Raw genomic sequence first — 16,922 nt, 5'->3', positions numbered from 1 at the left:
CTATTATGAAGCAAGCCACCATCTAGGTTGGTGGGCGAGGGGTCTTTTAATAAAACCTAAAGGCGTTTTTTCAAACCAGTGTGATGCGCATCTCAAAAGAAATAATAAGGAACTTGGTAGCGTGCTCGCTTCTCTTTGTTGGAAATATTGATACGGGAAGGTGAGCGACCTCTTACTTCTCCCGCTCTTCTTTGTTACCCTTTTTGATTCTCGTAGACAGCCGTGCACTGGGGAACACTCTTTTCGAGTCGCCCAATAGAGTATGAGGGTTCATATCGTAGACGGTCACTGCAGGAGACGGCTTTGGTGGTTGATGTACAGTTACTCTCAAGCGGGGCATATAGCCACTTCAAGGCATGTGTGGTGCTTCACATGTAGACACACAGTAGGGTATGGTGGTTTATCTCAGTCACTAGGAGGAAACGGCTACTGCGGTTCATGCACGGTCACTCTCTGGCAGGGTCCTCGGCCACACACAAGATAGGCAGACAGCTACCATCAAATGATTTGGCCATCTAGAGCTGGTGGTTCAGCAGGTGTTTAACAAGGCAATATGTCCACCCCAGTATGAGCAAAACTAACAACACTGTAGGAAGAGCTCCCACAATTCATATCAATGTATTACAGTGGCTATACGACTACCAAACGTGCATGCCTCGTTTTGACTCCCTCCGGCTAAGAATGGGTGAATAAATATATTAAAATATTTTTTCATGTTTTGAAGGAACAATGGATCAAGGAATAATGAAGGTGGTAAAACTGTACACTGCTCAGTCTGCAAGGTGGGTATGACCCTTGCAGGACAACACCTATCCTGTGCAGCCTTAATCGGTCCACAAACTAGCTTTGGTTAACACGTTGATGTAACTCTTAATGTTTGCTGGGAACAGCCCGATACGAAAACAAACGAGTGAAAACATTCAGAATAAAAAAATAATCTGACATTGGCATTAAAACGCCAATGCTTTTAAAACGCCAATACTTTTAAAGACGTTTCAAAATAAAATAATCCCATATCTAAATATTCCTATCTCTGGTGGGCTGGTACCCCAAAGAAGGCTGTATTTACAACCGAATCAAACAGTAACCTCTGGAAAACATGAAAACACCGATTAATAACAAGAAAGTTAATCCCTTACACAAACATTAAAATAACTTGTACCTGTGAAAGAACAGCAGAACGTTCTGGGATGCCTGGGACTACTTAGAAACTGTAGAAGCCAAAGCATGTGCAACTCAAGCCTTTCAACCTATGACTGCAGCAAAGGGCCTCTCCCAGCGAATGCAGGACAACCTGCTCTCCTGTTCATGCAGTACATCCGTTACATACGGCACCTTCGGTTCACCTTGCAACAGACCCTCATCCGCAGTACGGACTGAGCCTCCTGTCCTTGTAGTACATGCTGCGCATCCTGGGACTGCACTAGGGCCGCTCGGCCTGTGCAATCTCCTGGATCCATCCCTATGATTGAGTAAAGGCCACTCTTCCGCCTGGGAGCTGTAATACCAAGACCACAGGTTTTCAGCAATCATAGTGTGCAAATTATGCTTCATAAAAGGTTACTGGCTCTTAGTGGGGGTCTGGTTTTGATACTGCAGCCTGAAACACAAGTTCTTGGATATGGTTAGATCTGATTAACACCAGCTCCTCCACTCAGGTTTAAACCCTACCAAGAGGTTTCAGATGCATGCAAGATCCCACAAGTCACAAAGAAAGGGGCTAGAGCAGGAACCGCAGCCAAACAGAGAAAGGCATATCCTCCCATTCCGTTCAATGACATCTGGGCAAGCCTCTTATATAACTACGCCCATAAAAAGTCAACATTTGGAACTCAGCTTCCTTTTTCTTTTAAACAAATAAATAACTTCTGATAAGAAAGGATTCTTTCAAAGATGTCTTCGTTGCCAAAGATGATGGATGCAGCAAAGTGTCCAATGTTCACTACTGGGATGCTGGATCAATGTCTGCATGTTGATGCAGCTCTTTAACTTCATCATCTGGAGCTGGCTCTGCTGGAGAGCAGGCACTGGTGCTGCTACTGTCCACTAACGGGCCCTCAATCTGCGTCCATGAGTTCATAGATTCATGCACCGTGATGGTGTGCTCCTCCATCTGCCGCTGAAGGCTGTCCATCTCCTGCCTGGTTAGAAGAGGAAAGAACAATATATGAGAGCAGAAAATATATCAGACACTTTGTTTGGGATCTAATTTGTCATTTTTCAGAAGTCTGGTTTAAAGTTCAAACAACAGTACCGCCTTTAAGAAATGTGAGTTATTAGTTGAGAAGGATGCAAGTCCTTCACAAGCATTAGTTCTGAAATTGTCTTATTACTAAGAAGCAAGTATCCCAATGAACCACTCAACTATCAGGGTAGCAAAGCAGAGCAGTCTGAGACCTACTCAGAGGAGGTGGTGTGGACTAGAAATCCCAATTTGCTAGCATGCAACAACATTCTACAAATTCTTACCCGGTCGGTCTCTCACACATACATGTGCACAACCTCCCCTCTAAATAATGTGCATTACATTACATTACAAATATGAACATCAGGTAGATGGAAGTACTTTGGTAACACCCTCATATACCATTACTCTCATAGTTAGTTCGGAACCCAGTAGTCCCAATACGCCCCACCTACATCAGACACAGCATCGCAATATAAGGGGATGACATTTTAAAAAATAGAGGCCAATTGGCTTTGTAAGGGTGCTATCACCTTTTAAAAAGCAACCACAGCTTGTTTCAGCTTTGCAATGCCAATCAATAAGGACATAATTAATAAGCAATATTTCTTATAATGGGAAACTGTGATTGTATAATATCAATGTTATCAATAAAGGATTTTGACAGCAAAAACACAAGGGTCAGAATATATCTTTAGCAACATTAGACTGGCAATGCAGTGAAAAGACCAGTTATAAAGGGACCGCACACTCCTGCAAAAGCTTTAGCTCAAGGAGTTATTGAAATAGAGGCAAACCTCACAGAAACTGGGTCAATCACTATTGACTGCTCCCCGCAGAAAGATGAAAGGCTTCCCCACACAAAAGACCTCTTACCCTCAGAGTAATTAACTAGGCCCAGTAAGGGGGCAAACGCAGTGAGACAAAGCAACAGAAAAAAAAGTAATCAGAAGTGAAAAATTCTGGTGGGCTAAATGGGCAGATCTCATCTGCTACACCAGCCAAATAAGTAGCACTTTTAAGGCTTGATGATTGCAGCCAAGCGAGCCAGTTGTGTGCGTTGAGAAGGGTAGTCCCTTGTCCACGTGTTGCTCAATGTGCGCTTTAAGGCGCATGTTATCTGTAATACGTTTTCTGTTAAGTTTTCCAGCAGGAATGTACAGGAATCTAAAACTTAACCCCAGGGTGAGATTAAAGCAGTGGTGACTAGAAGCCAATGCGTCTGTACTCACTTGAGCTGCATCAGGCAACTGTTCAGGTTCTTCAAAGGTTCTTTGCTGACAGCCGTGGGAGGTTTCAGCAGCTCCTCCAGTAGAGAGGCTGGGACAGGGCAGTCGGGGATCTTCACAGGGGTCATGGGATTGGATGTGTTACTCTCACCCTTCAACTCTTTCCTCTGTGTGAAAAGCAAACAATATTATGTGCAGAGGTATTGGTTGCAAGAGGTACAGTGTGCCAGGAAATGCAGACATAAGGATAGGTTGGAGTAAGGGTGCCGGACTGGATGCGAAAGGGACACACGCTGTGTGAGGCCGGAGCCCGGAAGGGAGTGAAAGTGAGACAGGCTCTGGGAGGTGGATGGGTGCAACCAGTTGAGGCAGGTGAATCGTGTAATCTGAGGCACAGGAGGCTAACCGCCATGCTGGCGGAGGAAAAGAAGCGGGGTGAGCAAAGGCAAAGATAGCAAAACGATGAAGATGGGTCTAGCTAGACCAACCAGGTAAGGATACCCAGCCAGCAAAGCCAGTGTGGTTCAAGATTTATGCAGGTAAACAATGCCAATACAACCAACTAGTAAGAGCAGTAGAGGTTTGTACGTTGTGTTTGTAAGTTTGACCCGTCATAACCTACTATGTGCTGTCGATGGGCCACATTCTCCACTGAAGTAACCGCCTGGCTTCAGGGGTACCCTTTAAAATGACATACGTCATGCATGTGCCCACTGACTGCAAACACTGCCTCTACAGACTCTGGCCCTGTAACTAACAGTACAGCCTACTTACTTGGTGGCAGAAGCCTGAGGGCTCTCTTTATTTCCCACCGTCCTCAAAATGTAATTCTGAAGTGAGATAGACCTGCCATATCCTGATGTATAATATGGCCCCTCTACAGCACTTTCCCTTTATGGGCATACTCCTGACTGCACCCTCCTCTAGCAACACCACCACCTTTATGGGACGCTCAGGGGGAATGACTGGCCCCTTTCGTGAGCACAGCCATGATAGCCCCCCTCTGACAGGGCTTGGGTATGGATCCCCTTAGCTCCTCTGCAGGAGCACAATCCCTTGACAACGCTGAAGGACCGCAATGTGCTTGCCCCCTCTCTTGTGCCTGATGTGCCAGGGTGCGATTGCTCCCTCTCTTCAATACAGTTCTTTTGGCCCCCATTCACAGACTGCATGTTTGGCTTCCTTGGTCCCCCCCAAGCTGCGCCCTGATGGTACCTTCTTTGGCTTGCTGTGCTTCAGGCCTAGCTTCAGCTGTTGGTTCTGCTGCAGTAGTGTTTTCATGCTGTTCTTCAGCTCTGTCACTTTCGCCTGCAGCATAAACTTGTCCTTCTGTGTCATGGACAGGTCGTCTCGCACCATCTCCAGCTCACCTTTGATATTCTGGAAAGGACAATTAAGAAAGGAAAAAAAGAACTGAGCTGGGTACCACTGCAGAAACAAATGAACTGGAACTCAGGAACATGAAAAGCAAAATTCTAAAACTGTAGCAAGGAAAGTGAGCAGAGAAATAGCAAACAAAGCAACAATTTGAATTTAAATCCTGGAAATACTGAAGAACTGTGCAGCCCACATGTCCAACCTGAGCAGCTCGAATGCAAGCACAGTGGAGTCAACAAATGGCAGGTGCACCTACAAGGCTATTAAATTGTACATAAAATAATACATGTAGTACATCTAAAATTCCTGGCTATATACTGGACATGACACACCTCTACCTGATGCCCTACGTTCATCGGAGGATATGTTCAAATGTCAGAGGTCTGGGTGACCTGTCCACTGGTTAAGATGGTGGACACAACCAAGTTGTTGATTAGGGGGTTTCCCCACTGACCCAGAGTCATCCAGCACCACACAAAGTTGAAAACATATTTTCTAAGGAATTATTACAACCACAATGTTTTTTTACCACCTTTTCCCTTTCCTTTCAGGACTTGTTCCCAGATACTAGATCTGTCTGCCACGCTTCGAAGTACACAGAAGCTACCTAGAAGATATAGACACTGCTGATGGCAGCCAACCACCCTAACATACCTCTAATTTATAATAGACTGGTACCGCTACCTACCACTCACAGCCCACCTCAATATGCCGTCAATAGTGACTGTGGTAGGGCGCAGTTAAATATCTTGGTATTTGGCTTTGCAGGAACACAGATGATCTGTGGAAGCATAACTATGGTAAATTGCTTGACTGGTTTGATGAGAGGCTAGCTGGATGGTTGCGGCTCCCATTGTTGCTTACAGGCGCTTGGCCATTGCTAAAATGGTCATCCTACCGAAATTCTTGTACCGTTTTCCAAATCCGCTGCTCCCCCCGTCTCTCGGCTTCCGTGGGCAGCTCTGTTTGCGCCTCAGATAAATTGCATGGCCGGGTGCGCAGCTGAATATTGCCTGGGAGATGGTGATACTCCCCTTTGAGCAGGGCGGTCTCAGAGCACTGGACCTGATCTCTATTACTATTGCGCCCAGGCCCAATTTGCACACTACTGGCTATTTCTGACCCCGTTCATGGCACGTACAGATCCCTAGCGCAATTGGGCAGTCGCCTGCCCATTGAAGATGGCCATATTTAAGACCATGGTGAGCCTGCGGAACGCATAGACATGGTGGCATGCACGATATGGGTGTGGGATGCGTTACGCCACAGAGCTGGATTAGATCACCTTTATGCTCCTTCGGTGCCCGTCACTGCACACCCCTTACTGACAATTACATCGGATCCTGGTACCTGTGTCAGACAGCGCATACTTGGACTTGGGTCCATGCAGGCTTTATTTCCCAACGATACATTTATCTCAGCACAGGACTCCCTCCAGGCCTGCGCTTCTATGTTCCTTGACACCTACACATATTTCCAAGTATGTACTGCTATGCATACATTATTTGCAGGGTTCCTAAACGCTCCAACATTTCAGGTATTAGAAACGTTCCTCAATACCACTCACCCCGTCGACTTTTCACAAGTCTGTACGCCAACAAGCAACGCACTGCACCGGTGCGCATACCTAACAGTAATGCAGCATGGGATGCAGATCTAACGTCTTCATTAACAGATGCTCAAAAGCAGTACTGCTACACACAGTCCTGGGCATTATCCCCAAACTATCGACTTGGACTCATACACTTTAAATTTCTGCATCGTCTGTACTGCACCCTGGCAAGGTTGCACAAAATGGGGCTGAGAGGCGACTCTAGATGTGGTAGGTTCTGAGCTCCAGCCGTAGAGTTTCTGCACCTCTCCAGGACATACCCGGGTGTTGCCACATATTGGGTGGAGATTTTTGATGTCTGACATTTTGCGCCTCTCGCTTGAGTGTTCTCCCATAGTAGCACTGTTGGCATTTGTGAAGGCGGTACCTTCGAACAGGCGCCAACGGGCTGCACTCATGTTGCTGCTAGCTAAAAGCAGGGCTGCTTTGAGGTGGGGGTGGCGCACCCTGCTCAGGGTGACGGACTGGCTTAAGGTTGCTGCCTATGGTGGTGCGTTCACAACCCAGAGATGTATGGGCCCCACTGGGGGATTACTTGCATAGCCATACACCAGCTGAGCCTGAAGATGGCGGATCGGTGTAATTAACTTACACTGAGCCATAGAGTATAGGTAGGGCCCTGCAGCTGGATTGACTAACCCCCTGACAGGGGTGCCTTTTAGCCTACTGTAGCCAGATGGAATTTGTGCGCCTATACCGATACAACTGACAATGCGGATTGCTTTTTATGTATTGTATTGTGTTATGGTTAAACTTCTGCACTTAGGGTGTTTCTCCCACCAGTGGGACTGATTGGCACGATGTATTCGTAAGCGATGTTCATAGTGCACAAGACAGTGTGTACATTGAAGGTACAGTGCATACCACATGGAAATACCTTATTGAGTTGCTCCTGACCCGAATGTGGCAGCGATAAGATTTTCTTAAATGCTGGATATAAATGTATGCATGTACATGGGTATCAGTTGCCTAATGTATATAGCACGACAATGCTAACTGTCTTATTATGCCAAGGTAAGATTGTGTATGCAGTCATTAAATTAAAATAACAAAAAAAAATTAAAATAGTGACTGTGGTTCACTTAAGCTTGTCCTTCAATCTCCACCTCTCTCAGATTCGGACATTATACAGCAGCCTCACAAAATTATCTTTTTAAATGAAAAAACGCTCCTAATGCCATTGTAAACTCGTCCCTCCTGTGGACCTTAAAGAGCATAACACGAAAGATGCATTATATAGAAACTTTAGGCAGTGAGCTGGAGACAGTAGCTCCATCCTCACTCTCTTTCCTACGCTCTCCGAAACCTTTTTTCAAGCCTGTGCAGACAATCGTACTCAGAAGAAAGTTCCAGCTACACCGCAAAGAAAGTTCTCAGCTCAGTAACTGAATTTTTCTACAATGGGTTAATCTCCCACTAGGACCGAAGGAGAGGTCCCAGGGACGTTGATGGCCAGTGAACCTGCAGCGGATAAGCAATAAATGGTTACAGTTGCTCTTTAAAAGATTCTGTTGAGCCTCCAGCACTGAAATGAGAAGAATTGCATAAGGCATTGAAAAAATCCTATTGAATAAAAATAATACCCAATGAAGACAACACACTCTGAAACTCAACACTGCAAGAGAAAAAGACCGAATAGTAAAACAGCATATACGGTTTATAAAGAGGAAGAAATGGAAAACTATAGGGAACTAATAAGTTAAAAGAAAGGTGAGGCATAAGTTGGATTTTCAGCGAGAAAGGACAGCAGTAACGATTGCACTGGAAAAGAGCAGACACTGGACAACTGTTTGACATTCATAATACTGTTAGAGAGGTGACCAATGTACGGTGCACAACAATGTAAATGGCATTTATAGCAATGTGTGCTGAGTGGCAAACGCTCACAACAAGTAAATAAGCATTTTCTCTATCCCCTCGAGGTGGGCCACATACCTGCAGTAACGACTGGACACCTTCGAGCTCCCTCTGACTGCGCTGCTCGGACATGTCGAACTGCTGACGAAGGGACTGAATTTCTCGCTCCTTCTGTTCCACCTCCCACTTCAGGTCTTCAACCTCCAGGAAGACAAACATGTGAGGAGATCATTTTGGAGAAACTATACTAACACTTTTTGAAACACTAGAATATGTGGAACAGCTTGACAACTGCTTTTTTAATGGGGAGAAGAATCCCTTCTCCTACCAAACGTTTTGTCTAGCACCACATGACTGAACGTACATTTTTACTTGATGTGTGAAAATGTAACAGGTGAACCGTCGATAAAGTTTTGGATAAGTTAGCGATTAAGTAAATTGCTCAAACATTAATATATTTTGGTTGGCATGGCAGCAAGTTACAGTCCTACTTCAACCATGCTCTGTATCTGGTGGGAGCAACCAAAGTCCCTTTAGTCCAAGGGTGAGGGACTCATACTGTCCAACATCCAGTAAAGAGCATTCTGTGTGTGCTTTTTGATAGAATTAACAGGTGGGACATAATAGGATACAGGAGATAAATGATTCATTGTGGATGAAGCAGGGAAGAAAAATATTGAAAACATACTTCAAAACCAAATGTGTTCCTGTATATAAAAACAGGTCTGTGGGTATTTTTAATTCATTACACAGAATTCTGGCAGTTGACACAACTATGCAGTTGAGAACTTTGTACACCACCAGCTAGTGAAGTTTCCCCAAAAATAAATTTTCAGCTAAAATTAAAGGAAATCTGGAGGGCCAACTATGGCAAGCTGATGGCATGGTCTGAGGACCGTGTGTCGATCTGGACTCGCATGCCACTGGCCATGGCGGGAACAATTGCCAAGATGCTGGTTCTCCCCAAGTTACTTTATATTTTCATTAACATTCCTATTCCCCTCCCGCCACATTTCTTTTGCAGACTCTGCACACACCTTGCCACTCTAGTCTGGGCCGGTAAACAGCCACAGATATCTTGAGGGACGCTGACTCTCCTGTTCAAGTATGGCGGTCTCTGTGCTCTAGAGATGAAACTTTATAATTACTGAATGCAAACGCACTTTTGGAACCACTCACCTCCATTCCAGCCACACTTGGCTATTGAGTCAGACGTGGCTCCCTGTCCGCTACATACTGCACTATACTTACCTGTCGGCCTACCTTATGTGGTGGCTGACACCACTGCTTGGCGACCTGGGCGTGGGACAGGTTGCATACATTTACCCGCCTGACCTGCCTGTACCCGCCCAGTATCCCCCTGAGTGATTACTCATGGTTCCTATCGGGGATGGGCAATGTAATTCGTCCTTGGCTTACTATTCGTCAGTTAAGGTTACACGCGATGGGTGACCTTTACCCAGCGAAATAATTTCTCTAAATGCAACACATACTCCCACAAAACAGCCGGCTCAATGTTTTTACATATTTCAGATTCTAAGCCGGCCTCTGGGCACTGCATGATACTTTCCCTACTGCCCTCACGCTTCCTGTCCTAGACACACTACTAACAAATTCATCCTGTTTGCACACCCAAGGCCCACCTCAGTTGGGAACATGAACATGTTCCACCATTTACTGATGCTCACTGGTGGCATGTTTCAGACTTACCAAAGCTCTCTCTCCTAAATATAGACTGTGCCTGCTGCATGCTAAGTTTCTTCACAGAATGTATTGCACTTCTGCTTTGATGTATCGTGGTCTGTCTGACAATGCACGGAGCGGGGTCGATAATGCTACTTTTCTCCACCTAGCATGGGAGTGCCCCAATTACTGATTTGTGTCCTCCAATGACCCCAATGATTGCCCTCCTGGGCTACATCAAGGATGTCTCCAGCTGGGTTCTGCACCTCACTGCTATGTTGTTACTCACAGCCAAGCATAGGGTTGCGATTCATTGGGGGAGTTGCCTCAGCTGCGTCTGGATAAGTGGTTGAGATGTGACCTACTATAGGAGCAACTTGCTGAGTACTGGGAGTTGATGCCCCAGGGATCCTGCCCAGTAGACATTTGGTAACCCTTCCCAACTTACCTCTTCTTACTCAGCACACCCAGACATGCCTAGGCTAGAGCTAGCCCCCCCTCCCCCCCATCCATTTCGAGAGGAGCTCTTTCTCCTAAATCCTGACATGTACAACCCTTGCTGACTGCTTCCCACTTTGGGGATTCATGGGGCATTGTGAGCCTTGAGCATCACGGGGTCACAGGACTACCTAGCTGCAGAGGCTTTGTTTACGCGTACAGTAAATGTATTGCGGGTTTTCTGTGCTGCTGTTCCCTTCTGCTTCTTTAATGGGATTTGATGTCATTGCTTGACTCTGCTTGTTCCTCTCTCTGTTTTTCCTTTTTGGGCCGCGTTTTGTTGCTTTATTTACTATGCTATGTGCACATCACTGTAAAATTTCAATAAACGCATTTCAAAAGCTAGACAACTTTACCTTCTGCTAGTAAAAAAAGCAAATAATGAGGGAAACAAATACATTTCTGGTGCCAGAACTCCATGATGTGGGTATATGTAGAGAGATGGATAAAGACCACGGACGGGGCACGATGACAAGCTCCATACCGTTGCAAAGTTAGAAGGTTTAAGAGACAAGCCTTAATTTAAAGAGGGACATTTTAAGACACTGCAGTGTTTATTTAGAACATACTTTTGTAACACATAAAGGGAAATACAACACAGAGTATTTTAGATCCTCTTACAATATAGACCACACATAGGACACGTGAGTCTTGTAACCCAATTCACCTTTTCCTGCCTTTAGATCAGTCTCCAACCTTTCCCATAACGAGAGCTACTTCTGAACACAATCCTGAGCTACTGCCTAATATAGGAATAAAATAGCGAGGGGATTTGTTTCCTGTCCTGACTTGGTCCATTATCAAGTGGTCGAGTGTTACATTAATGTAACCGGCGAGACCGAGCATTGTCTGCCCTACCCGTAAATCATCACGAGTAAAAGGGTCACGCCAAAAAACTTCATTATCAAGCTGAACAATCGTAAATATACCCACTGGCTCTAAATAAAGACGAGTCACCAAAACGTTGGATTTCCATTGTTTCACATACCAATACTGTCCCCAGATAAACTGTCCTGATGAGACCCGGTACCTAGAGAGGGTCGAAACGCCGTTGACGAATTAGAATAAAGAGACACACAAAAAATAGAATTTTCTCATTTTATATGTGTTCCTTGTTTGTTCTTTAATTTTTGTACTGATAACCCCTTTTCTTGAATATGTCACAATTTTCACTGTAAATATGGTTACGGTCACTACACTTGGGGAATCACATTTTTAAATGTTTATGTGCACTGTATATAAACTGTTTACTTTGTTGGAATAAAGTGCCTACTTCAGTGAAATAGGCTAGAATCAATTGGATGTCTAGTGAGCTTGTCAAAGTATACATAACTAAGATAAAACCAGTATAATTGGTTTTTTCCCTATCAGGTTGGGCAAACTATTTAATTGCCAAAAATAGGTTATTGAAATGTCTAAATGAGTTCCTTGTGAACATTGTTTTTCCAGTACAATAATATAGGAATGCGACAGGGGTACGCAAGGGTTAAGAATCTTAAACACCACCACTGAAGTACTCTAGTCCTGCCCCTGTGAGCAAGCAGAATTAAAGTCATAAGAGCTGAAGTGAAAAAGGTTTACCACTGGAGTTGGAGTACCCAAGGGCCAGTTTCATCCCCCTGCTCTTGAGAGAGAGTAAGAGAGCGAGGAGGAGAAAGTAGAGGAACAAAAAGAGTAAAAGAAAGAGAAATAAGGAGTGGAAAAGATAACGAAACAGGCAGAAGGGCCAGAAAGACAGCAGAGAAAGAATAGAGAAAAGAAAGAAGAAGAAAAATTAAGAGGAAGAAAAGCAAAATAGCACAAAAAAGGAGCAGAAGAAAGAGGGCAAAATGAAATCAAAACATAATTATATGAATTGATGAAGGGTGAGAAAAATGAAAAAAGAAAGCATTGGAAAGGAGAACGGAAGGAGAGAAATGGAAAGAAAGAGGGAAAGAAAAATAACGAAAACAGAAGAGGAAAAAAGGAAGCAAAGAAGAGAAAGAAGAAGATTAAAGCAGCAGAAAAAGAAAAAGGAAGGATGGAAAGCAGGAAAGAGGTGAGAGTAAAATGAAATGTAGCTAGAACTAGAGAATAACATACACGGCAGGGAAAATGGAAAAGGAGAAGGAAGAATTGTAGAAAGAAAGATGGAAAGGAGAGCAAAAGAGAAAGAAAGGGAAAGAAAAAAAGAAATAAAGATAAAGGATAGGAGAAGAAAATTAGAAAACTAGGAAAAGAAATTAAAAAATAATGAAACTGTACCAATAGAATCATAGCAAAATTGATAGATAAAAAGAAATAGGAAGAAAAAAGAGAAAGAAATAGAAAAAAGGAAAGTAAAGAATTAGAGAATGAAAGAAATGGGAAGAAAGAAAGAAGGAAAAAAAGAGAATGTGAGAAAGAGTTGAGAAAAAGAAACCAAGAAAGGAGAAAAAAAAGGACACAAAGAAATACATTTTTTTTTTCTATAGAAGAGGGTAACCTGAATTGCCTTGCACTGTCAGCTCCTAGGGCTTCACAGAAATAGGTATACTGTTTTAGAGCAATGCTTCCCTGGTGGGCAACAACATATTCTCAAACAAGCTGGCTGGGATATTAACATGTTGGAGCTACTAGCAGCTTGCCACAGACCCTGATTTAGATCCGATCCCACAAACAAAATATCACAGTAGACCAGAGTTACTTACATTTCCTTTCAGAAGATCCTTGAGAGTTTTTTTATCCCTTTACTCACCACCACTAACTAAAGTTCAAGAGCCTTACCTCCTGGTTCACGGTCGGGTTCTTGCTGAGTTGTTCGTCTAGCTGCTTCTGCAGCACTTGAAGCTGTGACCTGGCCAGTGCCAGCTCCTGCTGAAACTGAGCAAGCTCCTGAGAGTGCTGCCCATCCTGAGCCCTGGAACACACAACCACACGTCAAATACAGACACTGGACTGCCCGGCAATAATCAATCTTTGAATCGGTTTTATTTGAAACAAAAAGAGTTCATTATACGTGAAGCACTTAAGATAGTTGTGGATTCACCAAACTACCAGATATGTTTTGCTAATGTGGGTAATTGGAGCTGATGTTTTAGAAAAAGTTTAATTCTATGTTTATCTCAAGATGGTATTAGCTTAAATAAGTCCTCTTTAGCATTTTGCACAGCAAAGAGCATGATGAATAGCTCACAGGGTCTTACATTTCTATGATGTCATGGTAAAGACCATTTCCCCATAGTGATTGCTCATGGTTCCTATTTCCTATTTCTTGAGGGGTTATGATGCCAAGATCCCCACCTTACTGTCTGGTGCCATTAGAAAGATGTCATTTTTTAAATACAGTAGAAAGAAAAGTACTAAAGGCAATTAATAATTAGGAATACCAGTAGAGTGCAGGTCTTATTTTTAGAACTTGGGTTTACTTCATATATTTTAAAGTATTGTGGGAGATTGCTCATTGGAGCTTTGTTATATAACACGCGCTCCCTATTTCTCTTAGGCCGCGATTACAGGTGGGCAATACATTTCCAATCCTTGCGTAAACTAATGGTTATGCAGGAATTGGAATTCCAAGTCATGAGATTTCAGCATAATTATCAGTTTGTGATTAACTCTGCATTCTAGCAATTTAACTCAGTTTAATTTATGGATTCAAAGTGATGCTGCATTTCAGAGTTTGAACTTGGAACAGGAGCTATTTACTTTACTCAGTAAATACCTCACTCCGGGTGTTGATAAGTAAATATTTCAACCCCTCCACCTGCTAGTGATCAGACCGAGGAGAATATGGAAGATAGGAATCATGTGAGAGTGATCTCATATATATCAGGAACCTGAAGATTGCCCTTCAGTGAGTTTAGTGTACGGTCAAACAAATTTAATATGGGGATCAAATGGTGCGGTCTAGAGTGCTCACCAGCAGTCAAAAAGTATGGCCTGTGGTGTGACAGAGGTCCGCATTGATGCCAGAAGGGTGAGGTTCGGTAGGGGGTGTAAGTTGGGTATAGGGGAAGCGACGCATGTACATGGTGTGGACAGTGAGTTATGGAGTTATTTTGCAGGTTTCATTCAACCATACAGCCACAAAATTGAAGCCCCTAGTTTCTAGAAGAGATATACGTTTGACAAAGCTATATTTTACTGTATCTCACTTGCTATCCCTCTACTGCACCATGGAGTAAGCCTCCTTAGATTGCCATTGCTATTGCTTTCTTTGGGGAGTTAAACAACTTGATTACTGAACTGGAATGAAGTAGAATCTTAACCTCACAATATCTGTATCCTTTAATCTCATCTTTAAACATTAGGAGCGCTTTGAAACTGGCCCTGTTAAGGTAGCGTGTGCTATACAAAGTCCTTGACAAATGCCCCCAAGAAGGTGCCCAATTCACTGAGGTGTGCAGACACAAACACCCAACCTCCACCGCAAGATGGGGTCTAGTGGGCAAGTTTTAAAGACATGGTATTAGTAACCTTGATGTTTAATAGTGGCTTTACTATTTTGCCAAATTATGTTGGTTGTGAATGCTCTATAAAAAGTCTGCTTAGGTTGAACACTACAATGGCATTTCTTTAATGAGAGTAGTTCTTGAGTCCCAATAGTTGTAGTTTAATGAACAAGATGGAAGCTATGGAACAAGAAGACATGGTTTTGATTGCTCCAAGCTGTGTGCTCTTGGGCATTCACTTGAACATGTTTCGTTGATTTAAAAAAATAAATAAAATTAACACAGAGATCGGTGAAAAGTAAATCAACCTTAACATTGGTAGTAAGTATATGATAAAAAAAACAGACTGTAACCTCGCAATCAATTAGTTGTACTCATGGGAAACAGATAACACTCAGTTTCTAGATCACTCACTAAAATGTGGTGCAGCAAGAAAGTTAGGGATCTTGAAACAAGGAGTCCCGCACAGTGGTGTTGGTGCTCCTAAATGTTTGATCATGGTTAAACAATGCCCTTCCCATGCCTTAGTTACCTTAATTGCTATTATGTGACAGAAGTGGGTAAGCCAATGAAGGTTCGAGCCAAGCTAGAGCCAGATGCCAGGCTGTGGCCCAGTTTGAGGCTCTCATGAATCCTCAAGCCCAAAACAAGTCTAGCCTTCATGTGGCATAAACGCTTTAATCCCATGCGCCAAGAACTGAAGACAAAGGATTGACTTTTGATGTAAAACAAGACAAGCAGTGAGATACCTGCCTAGAGGCTGAACTGCACAATGGAAAACCAGGGATTAATTCCAGCTTCCTCTCTTGACCAAATTGTGCGCTCCTTGCCGATTGTTTCATTTCCATTTGCCTACTTTTTGTTCATTATCACACGAGGGCAGCTTGAAATATGTTTGTTCAGGACAGGCACTATACAAAAACGTATCTTGTGTTTGATTAAACAAAATATAAGCTGTGCCATGATTAACAACAAACCTAGGCCACACACAGGGTGTACATGACACCCGACTCGCCTCCTGGCTCACAAGCGGCATTGTCGTTGAAGTTGAGGGCATAGCCTGAATGTTTGTTAGTTTGTGTTTGAAAACTATCACTTCTAATAAGTGCCACTTAAAACAGAGCAATAATCTGATGTCCTAGGGGAAACCACTGTGCCTTGCTGTAAAAAGAGACCTTTTTGAATCTTGAAGAGACTTTTAAATATTTTTACGTTTGTTGCACAATGTCTTCAAACATGAAGTTGGTCCTACAGATAATTGGAGCAGGCCACCTTTTGTGCCTCTTTTTCTTTACTACAGTTAACGTGAAAATAAATGATTGTTCATTTCTTTAACATCTTTCGGAATGTAGGTGCTTAGTCAGGCCAAGGGGCCACATGTAAAGGTCAGGAAAGTCACAAGCAGTAACCAGGCCATACAAGTATCCCTGTTCTTGAGTGTAGTTTCAATGCAGGATAAGCCTGTTGCCCCTACTAATGTATAGTGTGGACAGTGATGAATATGAATGGTTCTAGCATTTTTTTAATTACAAGATGAGGATAATATTGAGTATATTAATACACAGCTTTTTCTTTAATCTGCCTAGAGGTTTTCTTCTACGAAGTAAATGGGAAGGTCTGACCAGCAATTTGTGTACTTATACACTGCGTAGTGTGTAATTTAGGGGTGGAAATGTGTCATGTTTTGTTCAGTGCTGAACTATACCTGTTGAAAATATCTTTGAATTATATATTTAAGGAATAAGGTTAAACGTGCTAGGCAAACGGTTCCACATTCTTCCTCATATTATTTACTCTTTTAACAATAACATTCCCTTTTAAACAATAAATGTAATTGATTTGGGGTTTTCATATGTATTTGTTTTTCCCCGCGCTCTATATGTAAAACGTTCCCTTAACACTTTGTATGACGCTTATTGGGTCCAATTCCGACAGGCATTCCTGAGTATGTGAAGTAGCACTTCCAAAGTACGACTTCACACTAATACGCATTGTCTTGAATGTCTCCTAAACGGGAAAATTCAATGAATACTCTTCTAATCTCCTACTCTTAAATTATTACAACTATA

General features: G+C 43.1%; 1 protein-coding gene across 6 annotated transcripts in view; it reads right to left on the bottom strand.

The window, feature by feature from the left end:
• Nucleotides 1-772: 772 nt before the first annotated feature.
• The window catches only part of GOLGA3 (golgin A3), a 188,650-nt gene continuing 172,500 nt past the window's right edge, over nt 773-16,922 (bottom strand). For all 6 annotated transcript variants that reach the window (XM_078667911.1, XM_078667908.1, XM_078667909.1 and 3 more), the window contains 5 exons: nt 13,187-13,319; nt 8,339-8,461; nt 4,630-4,794; nt 3,418-3,581; nt 773-2,141 (listed from right to left, as the gene is read on the bottom strand). In XM_078667911.1, coding sequence (XP_078524037.1) covers nt 1,943-2,141; nt 3,418-3,581; nt 4,630-4,794; nt 8,339-8,461; nt 13,187-13,319 — 784 coding nt within the window. In that variant the 3' untranslated portion in view covers nt 773-1,942. The remainder of the gene's footprint in view (nt 2,142-3,417; nt 3,582-4,629; nt 4,795-8,338; nt 8,462-13,186; nt 13,320-16,922) is intronic.

This window comes from Lissotriton helveticus, chromosome 11 (assembly GCF_964261635.1).
Source record: "Lissotriton helveticus chromosome 11, aLisHel1.1, whole genome shotgun sequence".
Classification (NCBI taxonomy): Eukaryota; Metazoa; Chordata; class Amphibia; order Caudata; family Salamandridae; genus Lissotriton; species Lissotriton helveticus.
This window is presented reverse-complemented; position numbering and strand designations above follow the sequence as displayed.